At 32.3% G+C, this 19,379-nt stretch overlaps 3 protein-coding genes across 3 annotated transcripts; 2 read left to right on the top strand and 1 right to left on the bottom strand.

Annotated features, from left to right (window-relative positions):
- Positions 1-1,613: 1,613 nt before the first annotated feature.
- Positions 1,614-10,270, top strand: LOC131849450 (regulator of nonsense transcripts 1). The gene is made up of 10 exons (XM_059199533.1): positions 1,614-1,961; positions 2,064-2,251; positions 3,549-3,749; positions 3,977-4,047; positions 4,149-4,216; positions 4,585-4,700; positions 5,085-5,294; positions 5,490-5,660; positions 6,244-6,403; positions 6,508-10,270. Exons 1-10 carry the CDS (start codon positions 1,782-1,784, stop codon positions 8,260-8,262), a joined length of 3,120 nt encoding a protein of 1,039 aa, XP_059055516.1. The 5' UTR covers positions 1,614-1,781; the 3' UTR covers positions 8,263-10,270.
- A 22-nt stretch (positions 10,271-10,292) lies between these two features.
- LOC131849462 (arrestin domain-containing protein 2) lies at positions 10,293-16,202 on the bottom strand. Its single transcript, XM_059199544.1, has 8 exons — positions 15,663-16,202; positions 15,402-15,557; positions 13,889-14,100; positions 13,374-13,556; positions 12,981-13,169; positions 11,962-12,147; positions 11,563-11,662; positions 10,293-11,462 (listed from the first exon to the last, which is right to left on the bottom strand). Exons 1-8 carry the CDS (start codon positions 15,775-15,777, stop codon positions 11,314-11,316), a joined length of 1,290 nt encoding a protein of 429 aa, XP_059055527.1. The 5' UTR covers positions 15,778-16,202; the 3' UTR covers positions 10,293-11,313.
- Positions 16,203-16,914: 712 nt separating this feature from the next.
- On the top strand, positions 16,915-18,805 carry LOC131849631 (UDP-GlcNAc:betaGal beta-1,3-N-acetylglucosaminyltransferase-like protein 1). The gene has a single exon (XM_059199744.1). It carries the CDS (start codon positions 17,500-17,502, stop codon positions 18,562-18,564), a length of 1,065 nt encoding a protein of 354 aa, XP_059055727.1. The 5' UTR covers positions 16,915-17,499; the 3' UTR covers positions 18,565-18,805.
- Positions 18,806-19,379: the final 574 nt, after the last annotated feature.

Raw genomic sequence — 19,379 nt, 5'->3', positions numbered from 1 at the left:
GAAGTTTATTACCAAACCCGCAGACATACCTACCTACTAGTTATGTAACGAATATATTTTTTAAGCATTTTGCGAAATCAAACGCTAATACCTGCCCCTATAGTCGCGAATATTATTCTTTATGTTTGGCGTCATTTGTTAGTCATATCAATGTTTGACAACTAACTTACTGTGCGACACGCACCCATCCATATTTCATCCTTCTGACTGTTGCCGAGCTAATCGGAAAAGGCAAATCGCTGATTTTGAGACAATGTTATGTTACAATAATAAAGATTTCTTAGTAAAAATTAAAAGTTTCATAATTATTGCAACTTAACCTTCATTTTTGAACGTTAATGTTGACACAGCATTCGTCGTTCATTTTGCGAATACGCAGATTCATTACATTTCTATGTACATACTATTTTTTAAGGTAAAACTCGCTATTTTACGCTAATGGTATAGGATGATAGCGAGATATCAGGTCAGGGTCAGTTAACATCGTAACAAATTTACCAGAAATTAGTCACGGCTGAAAGAAAGGCTGAACCTTTCTCTGAGAACTATCTCAGAGAAAGGTTCAGTCAGCCGACATGGTATAGCAATACGATTATTAGTTTCCAATACTACTCTTCCCTTTCTCTATACACTACCTTTTTTTTGTTTGGATTTTCCAGTCATATCAAAAGGCAAAAGAACTCAGCTCATACAGCCACTAACATAGATTTGTACCGGAAGTCTGTGTTTTACTTAGACTATTAATACACATTTTTTTAAATTCGGAAATAAATATAATATTACCTATGTTCCCAGCTTTTGGCAATTCTGACAACGGTATAATCAGAAATTAATATTAATTACCGTTTTATAACGTACGTACGTAACACTCATTAACACAAAATTAATAAAGTATAAGTATTAATAAACGTTGTTGTATTAAAACTGTTTTTTTTTTACAACTAAAACCTGTCTTTTTTACAACACAAACAAAATATACCTATTTAAAAAATTTTGCAGTTTCATGGAAAAAAATATAGGCTTGTGGTTTAATATCATAAAAATTACTACATGTATGGAAAGTACAAAAATGTATTTTTGGGTTATTTAATACAAAAACAGTAATGGAAATACGTATCAACAAATCAGCATCGTAGGTACAGATACAGCACTAGTTTGCTACAACCGGTATATACGTTACGTACATAATTTGTAATTTCCACATATATATCAATTGAGTCTCGGAGATTAAAAAACATACTATATTCTAACAACTACTATTATTTTTCTTTTTATCAAAAGGCTAGTGTTGCCTAAAATGCCACAAATAAAAAAGATAATGGAAAGGAACGTGTTTTTTAAATACTCAGAATTACTGATTTCAAACATGTTCAAAGTCTTTGTTGAACAGAGAACATTTTTATAGTTTTGTTTTAGTCGCATCTTTTTTTTTTTATTAATTCCTCGGAATCTATGTCAGTAAAAAAACCATTCATGTCTACATCCATTTCTTTTTTTTTTTTTTTTATGTAACGATCTCTAATGTCATTGGTTAATTTTGCAAAAGTCATTTTTATTAAGATTATGATTGGTTTGATTAATGACGTATAGTAAATAACCAATAAGAATTCCGTTTGTAAACGGAAACAAACCATGTGCTAACATGGCGATTTTCTGACGTCCTTCACGAGTCGTTTGATATAATATTGCGTGGCTGTTATGGGAGTTTCTTCTAACTGGCCTGTATTTATTCTTTTTGACATATTTTCTTTGTTTTTTTCGTAAAATTATACAACGTAAATATGAGCGTTGACGCGTACGGACCAAGCTCACAAACACTCACATTTTTGGACACTGAAGAAGCAGATCTTATCGGAGCTGACACACAGGGCTCGGAATTTGAGTTTACCGACTTTACTCTTCCATCCCAAAGCCAGACTCAAGCATCACAGCATGATCACGGTCTAACAAGTTCTAATCAGGCAAGTTATAACACTACGTGTGTTTACTCCATATTTTGTTTGCTTGTTTAACCTTAATCCAAATCGAATTAGATGTGTCATACGTTGATAATCTGCTTTTAGGTGAATGGTCTGAGCCGTTCCGAGTTGACTTCTAAGGTTTCTAGCGTAACCAATGCAATAGCCGAGCTACAATTTGAAGAGGAAGACGAAGCTCTATATAGCAGCAAGGAACTGCCTGATCATGCTTGTAAATATTGTGGTATTCATGACCCGGCTACAGTCGTCATGTGTAATATTTGCAGTAAATGGTGAGTCATAAATATCATTATTTACAGTGAATGTTTATCATATAGGATTGATTTTTTTTTATGGTTGCAAAATTAGAAATTATAACAGAATCCTTATGCCTTGTCTCTCGATACATTTGAGACGTCATAATACAACTCTAATATTAACTATAGTATGAATGGAAATTCATTGTTATTGATATATTGAGTTTCATATTTATGTAATGTAAAATTTTATAAAAGATAACAAGGATACCTGAATAGTTAGATGATAATGTTAATGTCATGGGTTTTTATATTGTATACATATGCTATAAATATATTAATATAAAAAGTAAATGTTAATTTGGTAGGTCCTCTCAATCCCATTAAGCATTAGACAATAAAACCTGTACTTTTTTTACTATGTTATAAGAAGTAGCAACGTCATACAGGAGACTTACTTTAATGACTGACCTAATGGAAACTGATGTAAGTCAGGTATATGATGTTAGATTCCTTTTGATTGGAATATAATATTATGCAACATCAAGATTAAATTCTAAAGAAAGAATGTGACAATAATATCAAGTATGAATCTTGATTTAAAATTAATATTTTTTTTAATTATTATAACTCATGTCAACTTATAAATGTTCAAAAAAGCTCTAAGTTAACAACTTAGTGAAAACTACTTTAAATATCTACCTCAATTTGAAAATACATTAGAATCCTGATTATCCGAACATCCGGTTATCCATTTGTCTCTAATATAATTATCAATTCAGATATTTGAGGATTTGAACAGTAACAAGAGAGAAGATGACAAAGAGATTGAAACTGGGGTTGTATGTCAAGTACCATCTCATGCAGAAGCTTTTGAAGCTCTAGATGTTGATTTTGAAAGACAGGATGAATCGGATTCCATACAGTTGTTACCACTGAAGTGCATCAGGGACTTGGCTGCAATGAAAATATGTGATTCATTATGTCAAAGATCAATCAATTTCCAACTAAAATTTTAATTACATAGGTTTTATCTTATTCCTTATCTATCATTATAGCTTATTTTTTTAATATATTGCATTATCTAAGTAAATCCCATTACATAATGGAAAATTATTAAAATCTGGATTATTTTGATTTGCTTTGAAATTGGTTATCTGGATTTTCAATTATATGGAACTACTGCTTTTATTTAATCTGAATAATCAGGATTCTACTGTACAGTTAAAATATTTGGCAAAATAGTAATACAAGTGCCTATCCTGTTTGATTGTTTTGTGAGGAAGTAATTTTGTTTTCCTGATAATAGATATGATTATCGATTTCATTCTAGGTTCTGCAATGGCCGTGGTAACACTTCAGGCTCACATATTATAAACCATCTTGTGAGAGCGAAACATAAGGAAGCAGCTTTGCATCGTGATGGGCCTCTTGGAGAGACACTCTTAGAGTGCTACTCTTGTGGTGCTCGCAATGTTTTTGTCCTTGGTTTTATTCCTGCTAAAGCTGATTCAGTAGTAGTTCTGTTGTGTCGGTAAGAATATGATATATTTATGTTTATTGTTATTATTTATATTATAAAATATTCATTTTAAGTGACAAGAATTAATGTACAGTCAATGGATAAATATGTCATAAGAAATACTTCTAAGTTACAGACCTAGAGTTACTAGTAGAAAAATATTCTTTATGTTTTATTAATTAATAAAAAAATTACAACTAGAAATTTTAAAGTAATGTAATATAACATTTATTTTGCAGCCAACCGTGTGCTGCACAGAGCTCTTTGAAAGATATGAACTGGGATCAAGAACAATGGAAGCCTTTAATATGTAGGTGTTCTTTTAAAATGAAGTATTTACCTATATGTATATTTAATTAATTTTCAATATTCTTACAATAAAATATAACTTTTTAATAATTTATTTCATAGCTGATCGTGCCTTCCTGTCATGGCTGGTAAAAGTACCATCGGAAGCAGAACAAATGAGGGCCCGCCAGGTATGTTCGTTATTAAAACATAATTTAAATTATATAAATAAATAACATTTCACACAAGTTCAAGAAAAGACAACTTTGTATACATTTCCATACAGTTTCATCAGATTAGGTAAATAAAGAAATAGCACATAAAGTACACTATTCTGTTATAATAGTATCTATTGTAGTGTAGGTATTGGGATTGGCAGCAACTGTTATCCTGGATGGGACAGTCAGAGGCATTGTCAACTGTCATTATTGTGAACATAGTGCTGTGTCCAGCCTACTTTTCATTGCATTTATTTGGGTACTAAACAACAAAGATATAATTATAACTAATTTTTTGTAAATGCATGTTATATTTATGATGTTGTTTCTGATGTTTGCAGGTGACACCACAACAAATAGGACGTCTTGAAGAGCTGTGGCGTGATAATGTTGATGCTACTTTCCAAGATCTGGAAAAACCTGGTGTTGATGAAGAACCTCAGCAAGTCTTACTAAGGTAGCATGACATATTTTTTTTTTCTGACCAATACGACAATACAGTGCTAGTTTTGTTGAAACCTTATATTATACCATACAACACTACACATATGATATGTATGTATATATACTGTTGCTGTTTTATGCAGCATAAAATAATAAATCCTAACTGATATTACAAATGCCGAAGTAAGTTTAGTTATTGATATGTTTTTTACACTTTCATACATTTTTACTTGCATTGCTTAAACAATCAGCAGTAATATTTATATAGCATTTGTAATGCAGAAGATATATAGGCATAGGCAAATTTATGCTGATCAATTATGATAACACACATAAAATTGGACTCTAATTAATGAAACACCAGTTTTATTACTTTTAATATTCTATATTCCCTTAGATATGAAGATGGTTATCAGTACCAAAATATATTTGGCCCCTTGGTGAAGTTGGAAGCTGATTATGATAAGCGGCTAAAGGAATCACAAACCCAAGAAGGAATAGAGGTGCGCTGGGATGTGGGTCTTAACAAGAAGACCATTGCTTACTTCACACTCGCTAAAACTGATAGTGATATGAAACTAATGCATGGAGATGAATTGAGATTGAGGTAATTTCCTCCACATAATGTTGCGAAGTTTATTTAGTTTATTGAGAGTTATTATTTATCCTTATTTCGGAAATTATTGTTAAAATATTTGGCGTAGTTCGTGTCTATATGAATATTATAATTAAAATATTGCTGTGCTATCATTATATATTGCAAATTTTCACCATTTATTTACATTAATTTATATTATATAAGGTATGTTGGTGAATTGCACAAAGCGTGGGCTGGTGTAGGCCACGTGATCAAAGTACCCGACAACTACGGCGACGACGTGGGCCTCGAATTGAAGAGTGGTGCTGGTGCTCCTCTTGACTGTACTTCTAATTTTGTTGTGGACTTCATATGGAAGAGCACTTCTTTTGATAGGTATTTTTTTATGTGTATCATTTTAATCTATACATATAAATAAAATTGTAGTTTCTGTTTGTAATATTGAAATAACCGTTTTTACTACATGCATATGAATATAAATACATATACCAAAACAACATTTTGTTCGATTTTTGTCTGTCTGTCTGTCTGTTTGTTCCGGCTAATCTCTGAAATGGCTGAACCGATTTTGACGGGACTTTTTTTTGGCTGGTAGCTCGTCAAGTCGCGGGAACAACGTCCGCGTGGAATTTAAGTTTATTTTTCTAAAATAAAAGTAGCCTAAGTTACTCCTTATTACATCAACTGTGTATCTATGTGTATTGATAATAATTTCTAGATTCTGGATATTTTACCTATGGATATTCATATGAGAACGATGAGCAAAGTGCAAGATACCGGTACTGTTGGAAATCTACATTGATTATAATAACCAATATTCGAAAAGAATATTGAATTATATAATAACTACTATATAAATTGTGCTCATTTTCTTGACCAGTATCTAATTTATACAACGAATTTATAAAAAAAAGTTATAATATATTACTTACTTCTACAATGATATATTAAATTTCAGGATGCAACTTGCTCTACGTAAGTTCGCCGTAGATGATTCGTCTGTATCAGGCTACATATACCGTCGCCTATTAGGCCATGAGGTAGAAGAAGTTTTGTTTCGCGTCCATCTACCGAAACATTTTAGTGCGCCAAACTTACCTGATCTCAATCGATCACAGGTACTTATTTTGTACTATTATTATATAATAAATGGTTGTTAGATATTATATTTTGTACTTATATCGGAAATTATATAGTTTTTCATGTTTGTTCCTAATTTCAGGTATATGCAGTGAAGCATGCTCTACAACGTCCTTTATCTTTGATCCAAGGACCACCAGGAACTGGGAAGACTGTAACTTCAGCAACAATTGTATATCAATTGGTTAGGCAAAATGGAGGTCCTGTCTTGGTCTGTGCGCCGTCCAATACCGCTGTTGACCAACTTACTGAAAAGATACATAGAACGGGATTGAAAGTTGTGAGATTATGCGCAAAATCAAGAGAAGCTATGGAATCTTCAGTATCCTTTTTGGCACTCCATGAGCAAGCCCGTGCTCTAGGATCTGTTGATAGCGAGTTACGTAAGTTGACTAGGCTTAAGGAAGAAGCTGGCGAATTATCAGCTGCTGATGAAAGGAGATACCGTGCATTACGTCGTGCTGCTGAAAGACGGCTATTAGATGCTGCAGATGTAGTATGTACTACTTGTGTAGGTGCTGGAGATCCAAGAGTTGCTCGCATGCGTTTCCAATCCATACTCATTGATGAAGGTATGCAATCTACAGAGCCAGAATGTATGGTGCCCGTAGTTCTTGGGGCTAGGCAACTAATCCTTGTGGGTGATCATTGTCAGCTAGGACCAGTGGTTATGTGCAAAAAAGCTGCCAAAGCGGGTCTCAGTCAGAGCCTTTTTGAGCGCTTAGTAGTATTGGGTATACGTCCTTTCCGTCTAGAAGTACAATACCGAATGCATCCGGAATTATCTCGATTCCCGTCTGATTTCTTTTATGAAGGTTCTTTACAGAACGGTGTCAGTGCTGAAGAAAGACGCCTGCATAAGATAGATTTCCCCTGGCCACGACCAGACCGTCCAATGTTTTTCTATGTCACTCAAGGTCAAGAAGAAATTGCAGGATCAGGTACATCTTACTTGAATAGAACTGAAGCTGCCAATGTTGAAAAACTTACAACTCGATTTTTGAAAGCAGGTGTCCGTCCTGAACAAATTGGAATTATCACGCCCTATGAAGGACAGCGATCTTATCTTGTTCAACACATGCAGTACCAAGGCAGTTTACATGCCAAACTTTATCAGGAAATAGAAGTTGCCAGTGTGGACGCTTTTCAAGGCAGAGAAAAAGATATAATAATCATGTCGTGTGTACGCTCCAACGAGCACCAGGGAATCGGCTTTTTGAGCGATCCACGTCGTCTCAACGTCGCTCTGACTCGTGCAAAATACGGTCTCATCGTCGTCGGTAACCCTAAAGTACTAAGTAAACAACCATTGTGGAATCACCTTCTAGCATTTTACAAGGAACGACGCGTGCTAACCGAAGGACCCCTATCGAATTTAAAAGAATCTGCTATCCAATTTGCTAAGCCTAAAAAATTGGTAAATGCACAAAACCCAGGGTCACACTTTATGTCGACATCAATGTTCGACGCGCGCGAGGCGATGGTGCCCGGCTCGGTTTACGACCGCGCTCGTCCGCTGCGTGACCCGCTCGCGTACGTGGGCCCGGAGCGTGCTGCAATGCTGCACGCGCCCGTTCCTCCTGCCGCGTTTTCGGCACACCGGCCCCTACAGCGCTTGCCTGTTGGTACCAACCAGCGCAGTGGTAGGAAGCGACCGCCTCGTTTGTCTCAGGAGCCACTCTCGCAACAACCACCGCTGTCACTGTCGCAGGGTGCCTCCCAGCCGGACTTCAGCCAGGAGTCGACGGCTCCGGACTGCCCGTCGCAGCCCGACGGCCTGTTGTCACAGGACTCCACGTACCAGGGCGGGTTCCGAGCGCGCTGCAGCCAGTACTGAGAGCGTCGGCCGGACCGCCGCGGGGCCGCACCAGCCGACCGCACTCCTCCGGGGTGGCAGCAGACATGGTATTGACGAGATACGCCGATGCGCATCGCACGCCTGACCGAAGACGAACCAAAGTTAGGTCTTGAAGCAGATAAGAAATCCCATTTTCCACGACTCGTTAGCAGGGGGTTTCTCAGCTTGCGCCGGCGGCGGAATCCGACCGTGACGATAATTACGTCTTCGGCCATAGACCATATTGAGTGTAAACTCGAAAGCTAGAAAATGTGTCATGGCATTCTGTTATCATGCGCAGACGCGCACTTACACATCGAGTACCGATGCGTAAAGTAAATTCATCGTTCCATTACAGGGATAGAAAATTATGTAGCACATCAAATATGCATCACAACTCGTCGAGTTTAAATTGCAAACTTATTTTCCAAATATAATTCCCAGGACTTCCATAATTGCACACACACATTAACATTTTACATACTACTTGTAAATTATAAACATCACGGGTTAATCGATTTTAGAGATTTAACAATGAATAACCAAGCCCGTTACCAAATTATTAATATCAGATTTTGTATTTATATCTTTAAATTCACCTACTAGTTTCGAACGAACAAAATGGATTTATCCAAACAAGCATTGGTTTCCATTTAATATACCAATTGTTAAGAACTGATAAATATTTAATACGTTTTACATTAAGGTAACGCAATAGTTTTACTGCATTTCAATATACCTGACCTAAGGGCCTGTTTATTCATTTTTACTTCTAATTTGGATATAGAGTCCTATCTTTAGTCAAATGAGACTAATATTAAACCATCTCAGTTCGCCTTTGAAACTTAATTTCTTTTATTTTACTTTGACATAAAGATAAACTAAGCGTATTAGTAAATATTTTGTTTATTAGGCGATATCTATATAATATTATGTATATGATAAATTATACATTTCATGATTTTTTCATTAAAGGGAGGTTCACAGTATCTTCATCAATATCATCATTGTACCAAACAGTGTCAGATCTAAAGTAGACAAAAAATTAGATAACTTATTGTTTTTCCTTCTCATAAGTTAAATTTATCAATAAAATAGAGATAACGTTTATTTATATACAGTAATACAAATCTTTTTCTTGATACATACTATAGTTTTCTTATAAAATTTATTAAATTAAATAACAGATAGATATAATGCGGCAATTAATAATATAAAGTGATTGGAACCATAATGCCTGAAATGTAATAATGATGTTCTAGATTCTGTTTATTATCTTGATTTATAATTGAAGATACCGATAATATGTTCATTGAACGCGTAATATAGGTGCAAATTCTATCTATTAGCGAGCATATCTATATAACATTGTTATAATTTCAATAGTTACGACTTGTGATTAAGCGTAGAATTACTCAAGATTTTTATTCGCATTTTAATAGTGACGTGGGGCCTCTTCCAAGATGAGTTTTTAGTGAACATGTTAATTGGTATTCTGGAGATCTTATGAAAAAGTATTACAACATCCACATCAATTAATTAATCAATGAACATGACTACAGAACACTGCGTTATGGCAACGAGAGCCTCTATAACATTGTATATTGTTTTACCTGTTTTAAATTAACAGGAAATATACATAATTTATAATTACATAGTGATATTACAAAATATGCACTGTCATCTTGCAAATGTATCATAATGCGTTTTATGATTTTATTGCAACAAACAAACATCATACTTAGGTAAATAAAATTGCTGCCTTGAATGTTTTCTATTGTTAAAATATTATTGTTATTGTAGAGCACTAAAACGGAGAAGGTGTTGTGTTATTACTTAATTCTACTTAATATTCTTAGCAAATACCTAGTAAAACGGCCATTAAATGTTATCCATCCATTAATTATCCATAACCCACCAGAAATAGTACCGTGTCATTTTGGTATTTTACATGCTCACTTCCTCACTTCCGCCATCTCAATACTGCTATTATAAATTTACTTGTTTTTTTTTTCGAATTTATTTATATTTCTGTGAAGGAAAATCAATAAAAGAGCAGTCTTTTAATGTCTTTCTTTTATTCTTAAAATAAAATCAATACATTTTTATTAGTATAAATTACAAACTATATATGAATCCATAAAAATTAATATCAATTGAGTTACATCCTTAATAATATTACAAATGTGAAAGTAGGGATGTTTGTTACGCTTTCACGCGAAAACTACTGAACCGTTCATCATGAATTATTGTACACATGTTCTTGGAGGTATTAGAATGAACATAGGATACTTTTTTTTATACTCTTTACTTAAATGAAAACAAATATTTTTTATTCAATGCGAGCGAAGCTGAGGGTAAAAGTTGGTCTTCAATAAAAAAAAAAAGCAAAAATGCTACATACTGCCTTACCCACCATTACGCAAGGCTACTATAAAAATTGGACATGTCTTATCACTACTAAGTATATACAATTACTGACATTTGTACACAAATATGAAAACAATTGTAAAGCACCTTATTCGAGGATATAAATAAATATTAAATGTTATTATACAATTTAAAATTACAATATTTTGTACGTGACTTTGTTAATGTAACCATTCTTGTTGACGGGGATAAAAGTCGACTTAACTTCATACGGATAAACACCTAACTACTAGGAAAATGGTTTGACAACCTCTGTTACATTAAAAAAAATATATGACATTTTATTTAACAGTTAGATAGTGGAATATCATGTGACTACTCATAATATTTATAGTAAGTTACAGTCATTTTAATAATATATTTTATATTCGATACATCTCTAAAATTATATGGACGGTATACTTACCGAGTTCGAGATTCGATACAAAAGAGAAAATCATTAAACTACTAATACTAATCTTTACAAATTGAATACAATAAGAAGTATTCGCACCGTTTTTGACACAATATCAATATACTGAGGTGGAATTGGTGTGGCAAACAAGCTGCATACAAATTTGTGCTATATTATATTATACATACACTAGACAACATTTATATCTAAAATTATTTGTAAAGTTATTACTGAGGTAGCGGCGGAGGTTGTACTGCAGCATATGTAGGATAATAAGGTGCAAAATTATTTGGCCCCGTTATTCTAGTGTGATTGCCATCTCCTCTATCCTGAATAGTCCTGGCCACATATTGAGATTCTTTATATACTGGTTCCGCTGTAATAAAACATATCATAAATGTTAGAAAAGTATGGAACATTTATATGCTACAATTTTACAAGGGCTTTTTTGTAATAAGTTACAAATAGTCACTCACTGAGTGTAGGATACAGTGTTTGATAAGGCGGTTGTACTGGCACTGTTCCTGGCACTACCCATCCTCCAGGAGTTGGCTCTCCGCTGGGTGCTGATGGTGCCTGTAAATAAATGAACATACAATAATACATCGACTTATGTAATTACGTGATTTTTCCTCTTGAGCGTCCGCTCAGAGTTTTGATTATGACAGCTTTAAACATGTTATCGCTTAAAATGATTTTACATACTAGCGGTTTTTATTGATATTAAAAAGTATTAGAAACAAACCGGTCGCGGTTCGTTTTTAAAGATTTTAAAATATCAATCGAATCCCAACCATGTATACACACGGTAAACAAAGTCATCAGGTATGAGTAGTATAGTACAAGCGTTTGCAGCAAATAGCATAGCTACTTACAGTGGGTTGAGCAGGCTGGCCCGGTCCCACAGGGAGCACAGCAGGTTGGCTCGGAGAATACTGTCCGGTGGGTTGCGTGGGTGCCGGTGCACTTTGGCCCACTACACCCACCAGTGGCACAGTACCAATAGTCACATATTTTTTATCCTTCATATTTATATGCATGCCTGACACGACACATTCTACCTGTTTAATAAGGAACATAAATAATAGTTAATATTTAGATACCTACAAATTTAATTGTAATGCCAACAATAAATCAAGAATGTATAAAACCACTGCTATATTAATCACATTGTAAACTCTTTCCTTATACATATTCTACACAACATATTATAATAGTACATTGAAAAGTACATAATTATTTGAATAAAATTTAACTCTGTTGCAAACATTCGATACCTGTTGGAAACTGTTTTATAAACCTTTTTTATTGTCCATATTTTTTATAAACACTATTGTTTTTACATGTGACTTAAATAAGTTAGTACAATATTTTACGACTATACTGGTGCCGTTTTCTTAGCTTAGCTTAGCTTCGTCTTGATCTCCATCATCCACACTACCATTTAGCTTGCATATTAGCATAGCACATCTTTTATTCCAATTTGTGTACATCATTCACACTATCTCTCTCAGGCCCAATGGTTAAGGCTTAGGGCTAGGGCTCTTCAGTGGATTGAAAGACTTGCTTTACATAACATGAATACATGACATCTTAGTCTTCCGGATTGGCAACCTATAAGTAGTATCACGGGCGTCATATCGTCACCTACCGCCCGTGGTGATATTCAAGTATTTTGTTGAAGGGTACCACTTACCATCAGTTGGCCTCAGTCATTTGCCCATTACATAAAAACTTACACAAGCTATGGCTTTGTTTGACTGGCCGATAAAAAAATGTAATGTTTGCTAATTAACATTATTAGCACGAGAGGTAGAACATACTTAAACTCGGAAATTTATACATAGCATTTCATATTATAATTCATATAAAGTTACTCAATAAATATTTATACCTTGAAGTCATAATCTAAATCAATTATGTTGCAGTTAACTAAATTAGATGGAGGTATAGGTGGAATTTCAAGTTGTAGATTCCAATGCTTTGTAGTACCAGCTGGAGCAGGGCCTTCTTGGATAGTTACTATAACATCTTTTGTCTTTTTTGTTGCTGTAGATGGGGATGAGGCTCTGTAAGTTACAACCTGTAAAAGAATATTAAGATAATTAATAAATAATTTGTGAACTACATATATATTATGTGAGTGTGTCCTGTGCAGGACTAGAGAATAAATTATTATATTTCTTGGATAGCTAGTGAATGTTAAATATTTACGATTTATTGTAGAAATATCAAAATTTTATTTATTAATTTGTATATTTCTCTGTCTGTATATTCTAATTCTTACCTTTCTTAAAAATATCTTAACAAGGTGCACCTGAACATTACTTTTGTTCTCCACATCAACCTGTATAGGTATCACTTGTCCTGGACAATATCCCTTAACCGGAGCTTGTACATCAAGGGACAACGGAGGAGAAGCACAGCATAGGCAACAGAATGTCTTTTCCAATTGTATGTGAATTGGTTCCTGGTAATATATAAATAATAAATTATATATTTGTTCATTTAATTTAGGCAGACTTTCAATAGGTTAGGAGACAGAATAGCAAGGACATGATTTAATCTAAATGATAATCAATATGACCTTTGACTTTTAAATTAATAAATATGTTTACTAAGAATGGTAATTTATAGATTAGCTTAAATAATAGTTAATTTCAAGTATAGTTATGACTATATTAATACAGCTACTTTATCATTTCTTTTTTGAGTGTTATATCCAAATTACTATTATGAATGATACTGTATAAAGAGTTCATGTCAATCACATTAATTATAATATACTTATTATGTACTCACTCTATAAGATGGATTGAGATTTAGATCAAGTGCATTTATAACTGTAAAAGCCATCTTTGTTTCTTGATCAAATTTCCAAGGCCGGTCTAAAGTTACTTTTACTGTATATCTGACATATCCAAATTCACCTTCAAATGACGAAGGTAACACAGGAGGTAGTGTACATGTAAAGTTATACACTTGCTTGCCAGGTGAGATTTCTATCTCATTGCCTATTAATGAACATATAACATTAATTAAAATAGTCAATGAAAAAACCTTGAAAAATGAATTAATGGATAATTTTGCATTGCATAAGACCTACATTTTGTTTTTTTTTTTTTATTTAATGTTAAACTTAACATAAATGTTATAAGATAATAATAATGTAGGGAATTCTTCATAATGTGTATTTATTCATCATCATCGGTTTATATAGGTATATTTATTATTATATATATACCATACATCCTCAGAACTGTTGTAATAGTTATAACTTACTGCTACTGCTTAAAAAAATGTTATTTTTGAATTTTTCTCATATATTTGAATTCATGCCTTAATGTTTATGGAAGAAAATGTGTTTGTCCTGGACAGCACAGATCCATACAAAGGAATACCCTACGGATCACTATTAAACATTGTATAATTGTCACAAAATTCTGAAATGGAGTGAGTATTACTCTAATAACAAATGACTAATTTCCTGTAAAAAAAAATAATGCTTGTGGCATTTATTTTTCCAAGAAAAGCTGATATATTATATCTGTTCTATCTGCTGATACATTTATCTTAGTTTCATCAAAATCTTTAGAGCCCCTGTTTCTATCTTCAGGAAATGAATTTACAAAAATATTTCCTGACTATCTCTCATAAAAATATCTCCTATACAAAATAATGTAGTAGCCAGAAATTGGTAATAATTTTATAATATTAGTATGAATAAAAATAAAAAAGTAAAAAATACAAAATTCTTAACAAGTTAATGAGTATGTACAGTGCTGAAATATCTTGTACATATCTTGTGTACAATGTAACTATAAATTAATAATCAGTATACAAATTATACAATTATCAGATTACAATTATTTTGCCGTCTTTCTTTTGCTTTGCTTATAATCATAAACACTAAGGGAACTCTACACTAAAGAATGCCAAATAGTATAAAAATAATTACAGCAGTAACTATTCCAAAATAATAAAATAAATAAAAAGGAATTAAGGTAAATACCACTTCATTTAATTCATCATGCTCAAATAGATGAATCATATTAATAGGTAAAACAATGTAGTATTAAAAATTTACATAATATTGGACAAATAGATATCTTTATTTGTCTAATAAGGATTAAGCATTAAGTTTTCCTTTATTAGGCAGGTATAATAATATTAAAGTAATTAAGTTTCCTATAATGTCTCACTGACAAAAAATGAATGCTGTATGAATGACATCATATGTAAAAATAAAGTACTCTGTAATCATATGCACTATGCAAATAATAAACCTATTTAGTTTCTCTAACTTTGTACTAACCAGTATTACTACCAAGTAAATAATATGAAATTGAAAAATATTCTTCATTCCCTGTATGCATTGTATCTGTAGATTCAGTTTTGCCTTGTTCATTTTCTTGTTGTTTACTCTCATACCACTCAGTATGTGCCTCGCCCTTGAATTTTACGTGTATACCTGGAACAGAAAGTAATGCACCTCATATAAATCAAAATCAATTCAATTGAAAGTAATTTCTTCAATAATTTATGCTACATTATTTAAATTAATTGTCGTTCTTACCTCGAACTTTTTTTGGGCTATCAAATACGTATTCTATTCTCCCATTAATAGCTTGACCAGCATAATAAGTGTTAAGTTGGTTATCTAGATATATATTTGCTTCTTTAATGCCCATATTAAAATAATATATTAAGGATTTATGTACATATGTATTTTAACAGTCAAAACGAAAACTATATTTTTGGACTAAAAAGTTAAATTAAAGCACATTATCATACAGGACACGAAGCAGACAGAGACTGCTTCACAGGTCTTATAGTACAGGGACAGCTATTATATTGATGTTCTGTGGTAGAGAGAGAGAATCTAAAAAGTTCGTAAACTCTATGGTAGCAGACGATAACCTCAACAGTTTTACAGTTCATGCAAAGAGAATGTTTATTATCGACGATGAGGCTAGTTTAAAAAACAGTCCTAATTTTCTCCGTCGTAGAAAAGACTATTTCTTCATATAAACATATACAAATCTCGTCAACCAATCGATGAATAAATAAATTCATCTGTAAAGTGTAAAGTAGTTCAATTGTTCAAGCATAAAAGACTGTTTATAAGATAACTCTTTGTACATTTTAAGCCTGCCTCCAGTGTTGCCAATTTAGCATATTTGATGCTAGATTTGGCATATTTTTAAGTTGTTTATCATATTTCCGGTAATTTAGAATATAGCAATTTTTTAGCATATAAATTTATTCATTTAATACAAATTTAACCAAAAAAATAAATTATCCGAAATAGTTCTACTGACAAAACTTTGTCCCTATCACACTTGCAATTTGTCTTTGTTGGCAATTTGTCGATATGTAAAATGAGGTACTTATGTCAATAAAATAGATATCAGCGAACATACACAAGGAAGGGTTTTTAAAATAACGTACTAGTATATAAACATAAATTTACATATATGTGTATACATATATACAATATAATATATGTTAAATATATATAGATAATCAAATATTATACATATACACAAAAAAAACAACATACTATGTAAAATGTTACAAATAAGACAATGTAGGAGAAGGAAACATATTTACAAAGAAAGAAAGATTTGAATGATAAAAATAATTGATTAAAGCATAACATAAATTTTATTATTAAAAATTTAAACTTAAATGAGTTTTATTTGACATTGAAAAATGTTAGAATATTTTTTTAGCATAATTTTAACAGCAGTTTAGCATATTTGACTTAGTTGTGTTGGCAACACTGCCCGTCTCTATACTCTTGAGTAGTATATTCTTTGCTCTTCTGTCAGAACAGAACTATAAGTCAGAGTTTGAGTAGTATATTCTTTGCTCATATTATTTTAGCTATTGAAAAAAATTGTTTTGACTATTTAGACAAAGATATATATATTTTATAATTACAGATACCTACGAACTATATAGTTGAGTGGTATAAATAGTTGCTTATCACAATTTATATTTTATACAGAGCTAAAATATTTAACCACACTACAGCCAAGTGAAATAACTATGACTAAATGAAATGAATAGAAGACAATGTTAAAATATTCCACTACACAGCGGCTAAATCAAAGAATTAGTGTAAAAGCTAAATACAATGCACGGAATTACGCAATGTACCTCACTATTATATCTGACAATAATGTGCTTACATGTTTGAACCCAGTTTAGATTAAACTTAAATTTATTACAAGCCAAATTTCAAATAATACAACAATGACTTGATCATTTGTTTCAATGCTATCATTTAGAATCTCATTAAGAAAGAATCTCGTTGAAAATTATTTATGACTTCTCTTATGGGTTTAGGTATACTATAACCCAATAAATTATATCTGAAGGATGTATGGATCTTACTAATTAGTTTAATGATAAATGTTCATAACTTAAAAATGATTGATATTTCGATTATTATTCCAGTATATAATGGAGAGAAATGGATAAATACTTGTATGAGATCTGTTATGGTACAATCAATATTAAAAACTAATTTAAAAGTAGAAATATCTGTATTCAATGATGGTAGTAACGATGGTACAAAAAAATTACTTGAAGATTGGGCTGAACATTTTAATTCTATCGGAGTTAACTTCATTTTGACCAATTCACAAATATCAAGAGGTGTGGGAGCTGCTAAAAATGGTGCCATTAGGAGTAGCATAGGAAATTTTCTTTGTTTTCAAGATATAGATGATATTATGCATGAAAACAGAATGCTTTTACAATGGGAAGCTGCAAATTCAAATCCTAATGCTCTTATTGGAAGTCAAATTTCTCGAATCCCTACATATTCTACACCACGTTTTGTTCACTGGGCAAACAGTATTAGTCCTATGCAACAGAAATTGCAAATTTATACTTCAAATGGGCCTACATTACTAATGCCAACATGGTTTTGTCACAGATCTATTTTTGAAAGAGTTGGAGGTTTTGATGAATCTGGACATGGCACTCCAGAAGATCTTATATTTTTTTATAAGCATTTAGACTTAGGAGGAGATGTTCACAGGATTGATGAAGAGTTAGTAATATATAGATACCATGAAGAATCTACAACATTTTCTATACAACGAAAAATAATACAAGAAATTCAACTGCGAAGATTAGAAAAATGTGTATTCCCATACTGGACATCATTCACTGTATGGAATGCAGGTAAATCTGGAAGAAGATTCATAAGATCACTAAGTCAAATAACTCGTGATAAAGTTATAGCATTCTGTGATGTTGATAAAAATAAAATAGGTCACTCTGTTGAGTTGTACTGTCCTGTGAAAAGAAAAGTATTAAAATCATTGCCTGTTGTACACTTTAAAGATGCTAAATTGCCTTTATTAATTTGTGTTAAATTAGATTTTACTAATGGAGAATTTGAAAAAAATCTCAGAAGCCTGAATATCATTGAAGGTATTGATTATATTTTGTTTAGTTGATTAATTGTCAGTAATTTGTAATTACTTTTATTATAATAAATAACAACATTTATTTTGTTACCAATGTTCTTGCTACAGATCAATGTTTGTAATCACATTGAAATATCAACTTAATGATATCATATAAAACATATGAACTCTATTTTTTTTTGTAGTTAGATGTTTGCAAAACTTATAAAATTCGTCACTTTTAATTTTATGTCAATATTTATAACAAAGAACGCATAAAATAAATATAGGTAGTACTAATACTTATTTAGTGTTTTATTTCAGATAAAATAATGTAAAACAAAAACCCCCCCGCCTGCCCTCCTCCCTGACCCCGTTGCATAGTAAAATTATGCGGAATTGAAGTCGCGACCATCGATAGTAAAGCGGTGTGCTAAACCGCTAAACAACCGAGGCTATTAACAGTGTCGCCAATTTACCATATTTTATGCACTTTTGGCACATTTTTGCGTTGTTTAGCATATTTATTTGTTGTTTGTACCTTAAAATTTATTACATTACCTCCCCAAATCGATTTACCTCTATTGCACTATCTGAAGGATCGGCTTGAACGAAGATATCTTTTTTTCGATAACAGAAAATAAATACATTTTTTGTTTGTTATTAAACTGACGTTTTATTTGTCATTGAAAAATATTAGCATATTTTTTAGCAATATTTTATATGACATAATTATAACAGCAATTTTTTACTCAGCAAACTGAAATAAGCCACAGGCACAAATTACACTGTCTCTCAAACAATGACGTTAAAAAACGACCGGCGGGAAACGTTAAACTTGGCGGGCGCGTTTTTTCTTTTGATTT

Source organism: Achroia grisella, unplaced genomic scaffold, assembly GCF_030625045.1.
Source record: "Achroia grisella isolate CSIRO2021 unplaced genomic scaffold, CSIRO_AGI_Agris_v1 utg1111, whole genome shotgun sequence".
In the NCBI taxonomy this organism is placed as follows: Eukaryota; Metazoa; Arthropoda; class Insecta; order Lepidoptera; family Pyralidae; genus Achroia; species Achroia grisella.
Note: the sequence above shows the minus strand (reverse complement) of the source record. Positions and strands in the feature narration are given on the sequence as shown.

What these genes read in the sequence shown, in the direction of transcription:
- LOC131849450 (XM_059199533.1), top strand. Translation starts at nt 1,782, where the DNA reads ATGAGCGTTGACGCGTACGGACCAAGCTCACAAACACTCACATTTTTG. An exon ending in GTCTAACAAGTTCTAATCAG is followed by an intron (nt 1,962 to 2,063) that starts GCAAGTTATAAC and finishes ATCTGCTTTTAG; the next exon opens with GTGAATGGTCTGAGCCGTTC. An exon ending in TGTAATATTTGCAGTAAATG is followed by an intron (nt 2,252 to 3,548) that starts GTGAGTCATAAA and finishes ATTTCATTCTAG; the next exon opens with GTTCTGCAATGGCCGTGGTA.
- LOC131849462 (XM_059199544.1), bottom strand. Translation starts at nt 15,777, where the DNA reads ATGGGCATTAAAGAAGCAAATATATATCTAGATAACCAACTTAACACT. An exon ending in TAGCCCAAAAAAAGTTCGAG is followed by an intron (nt 15,558 to 15,662) that starts GTAAGAACGACA and finishes TTTCTGTTCCAG; the next exon opens with GTATACACGTAAAATTCAAG. An exon ending in AACACTGTATCCTACACTCA is followed by an intron (nt 11,463 to 11,562) that starts GTGAGTGACTAT and finishes GTTTTATTACAG; the next exon opens with CGGAACCAGTATATAAAGAA.
- LOC131849631 (XM_059199744.1), top strand. Translation starts at nt 17,500, where the DNA reads ATGATAAATGTTCATAACTTAAAAATGATTGATATTTCGATTATTATT.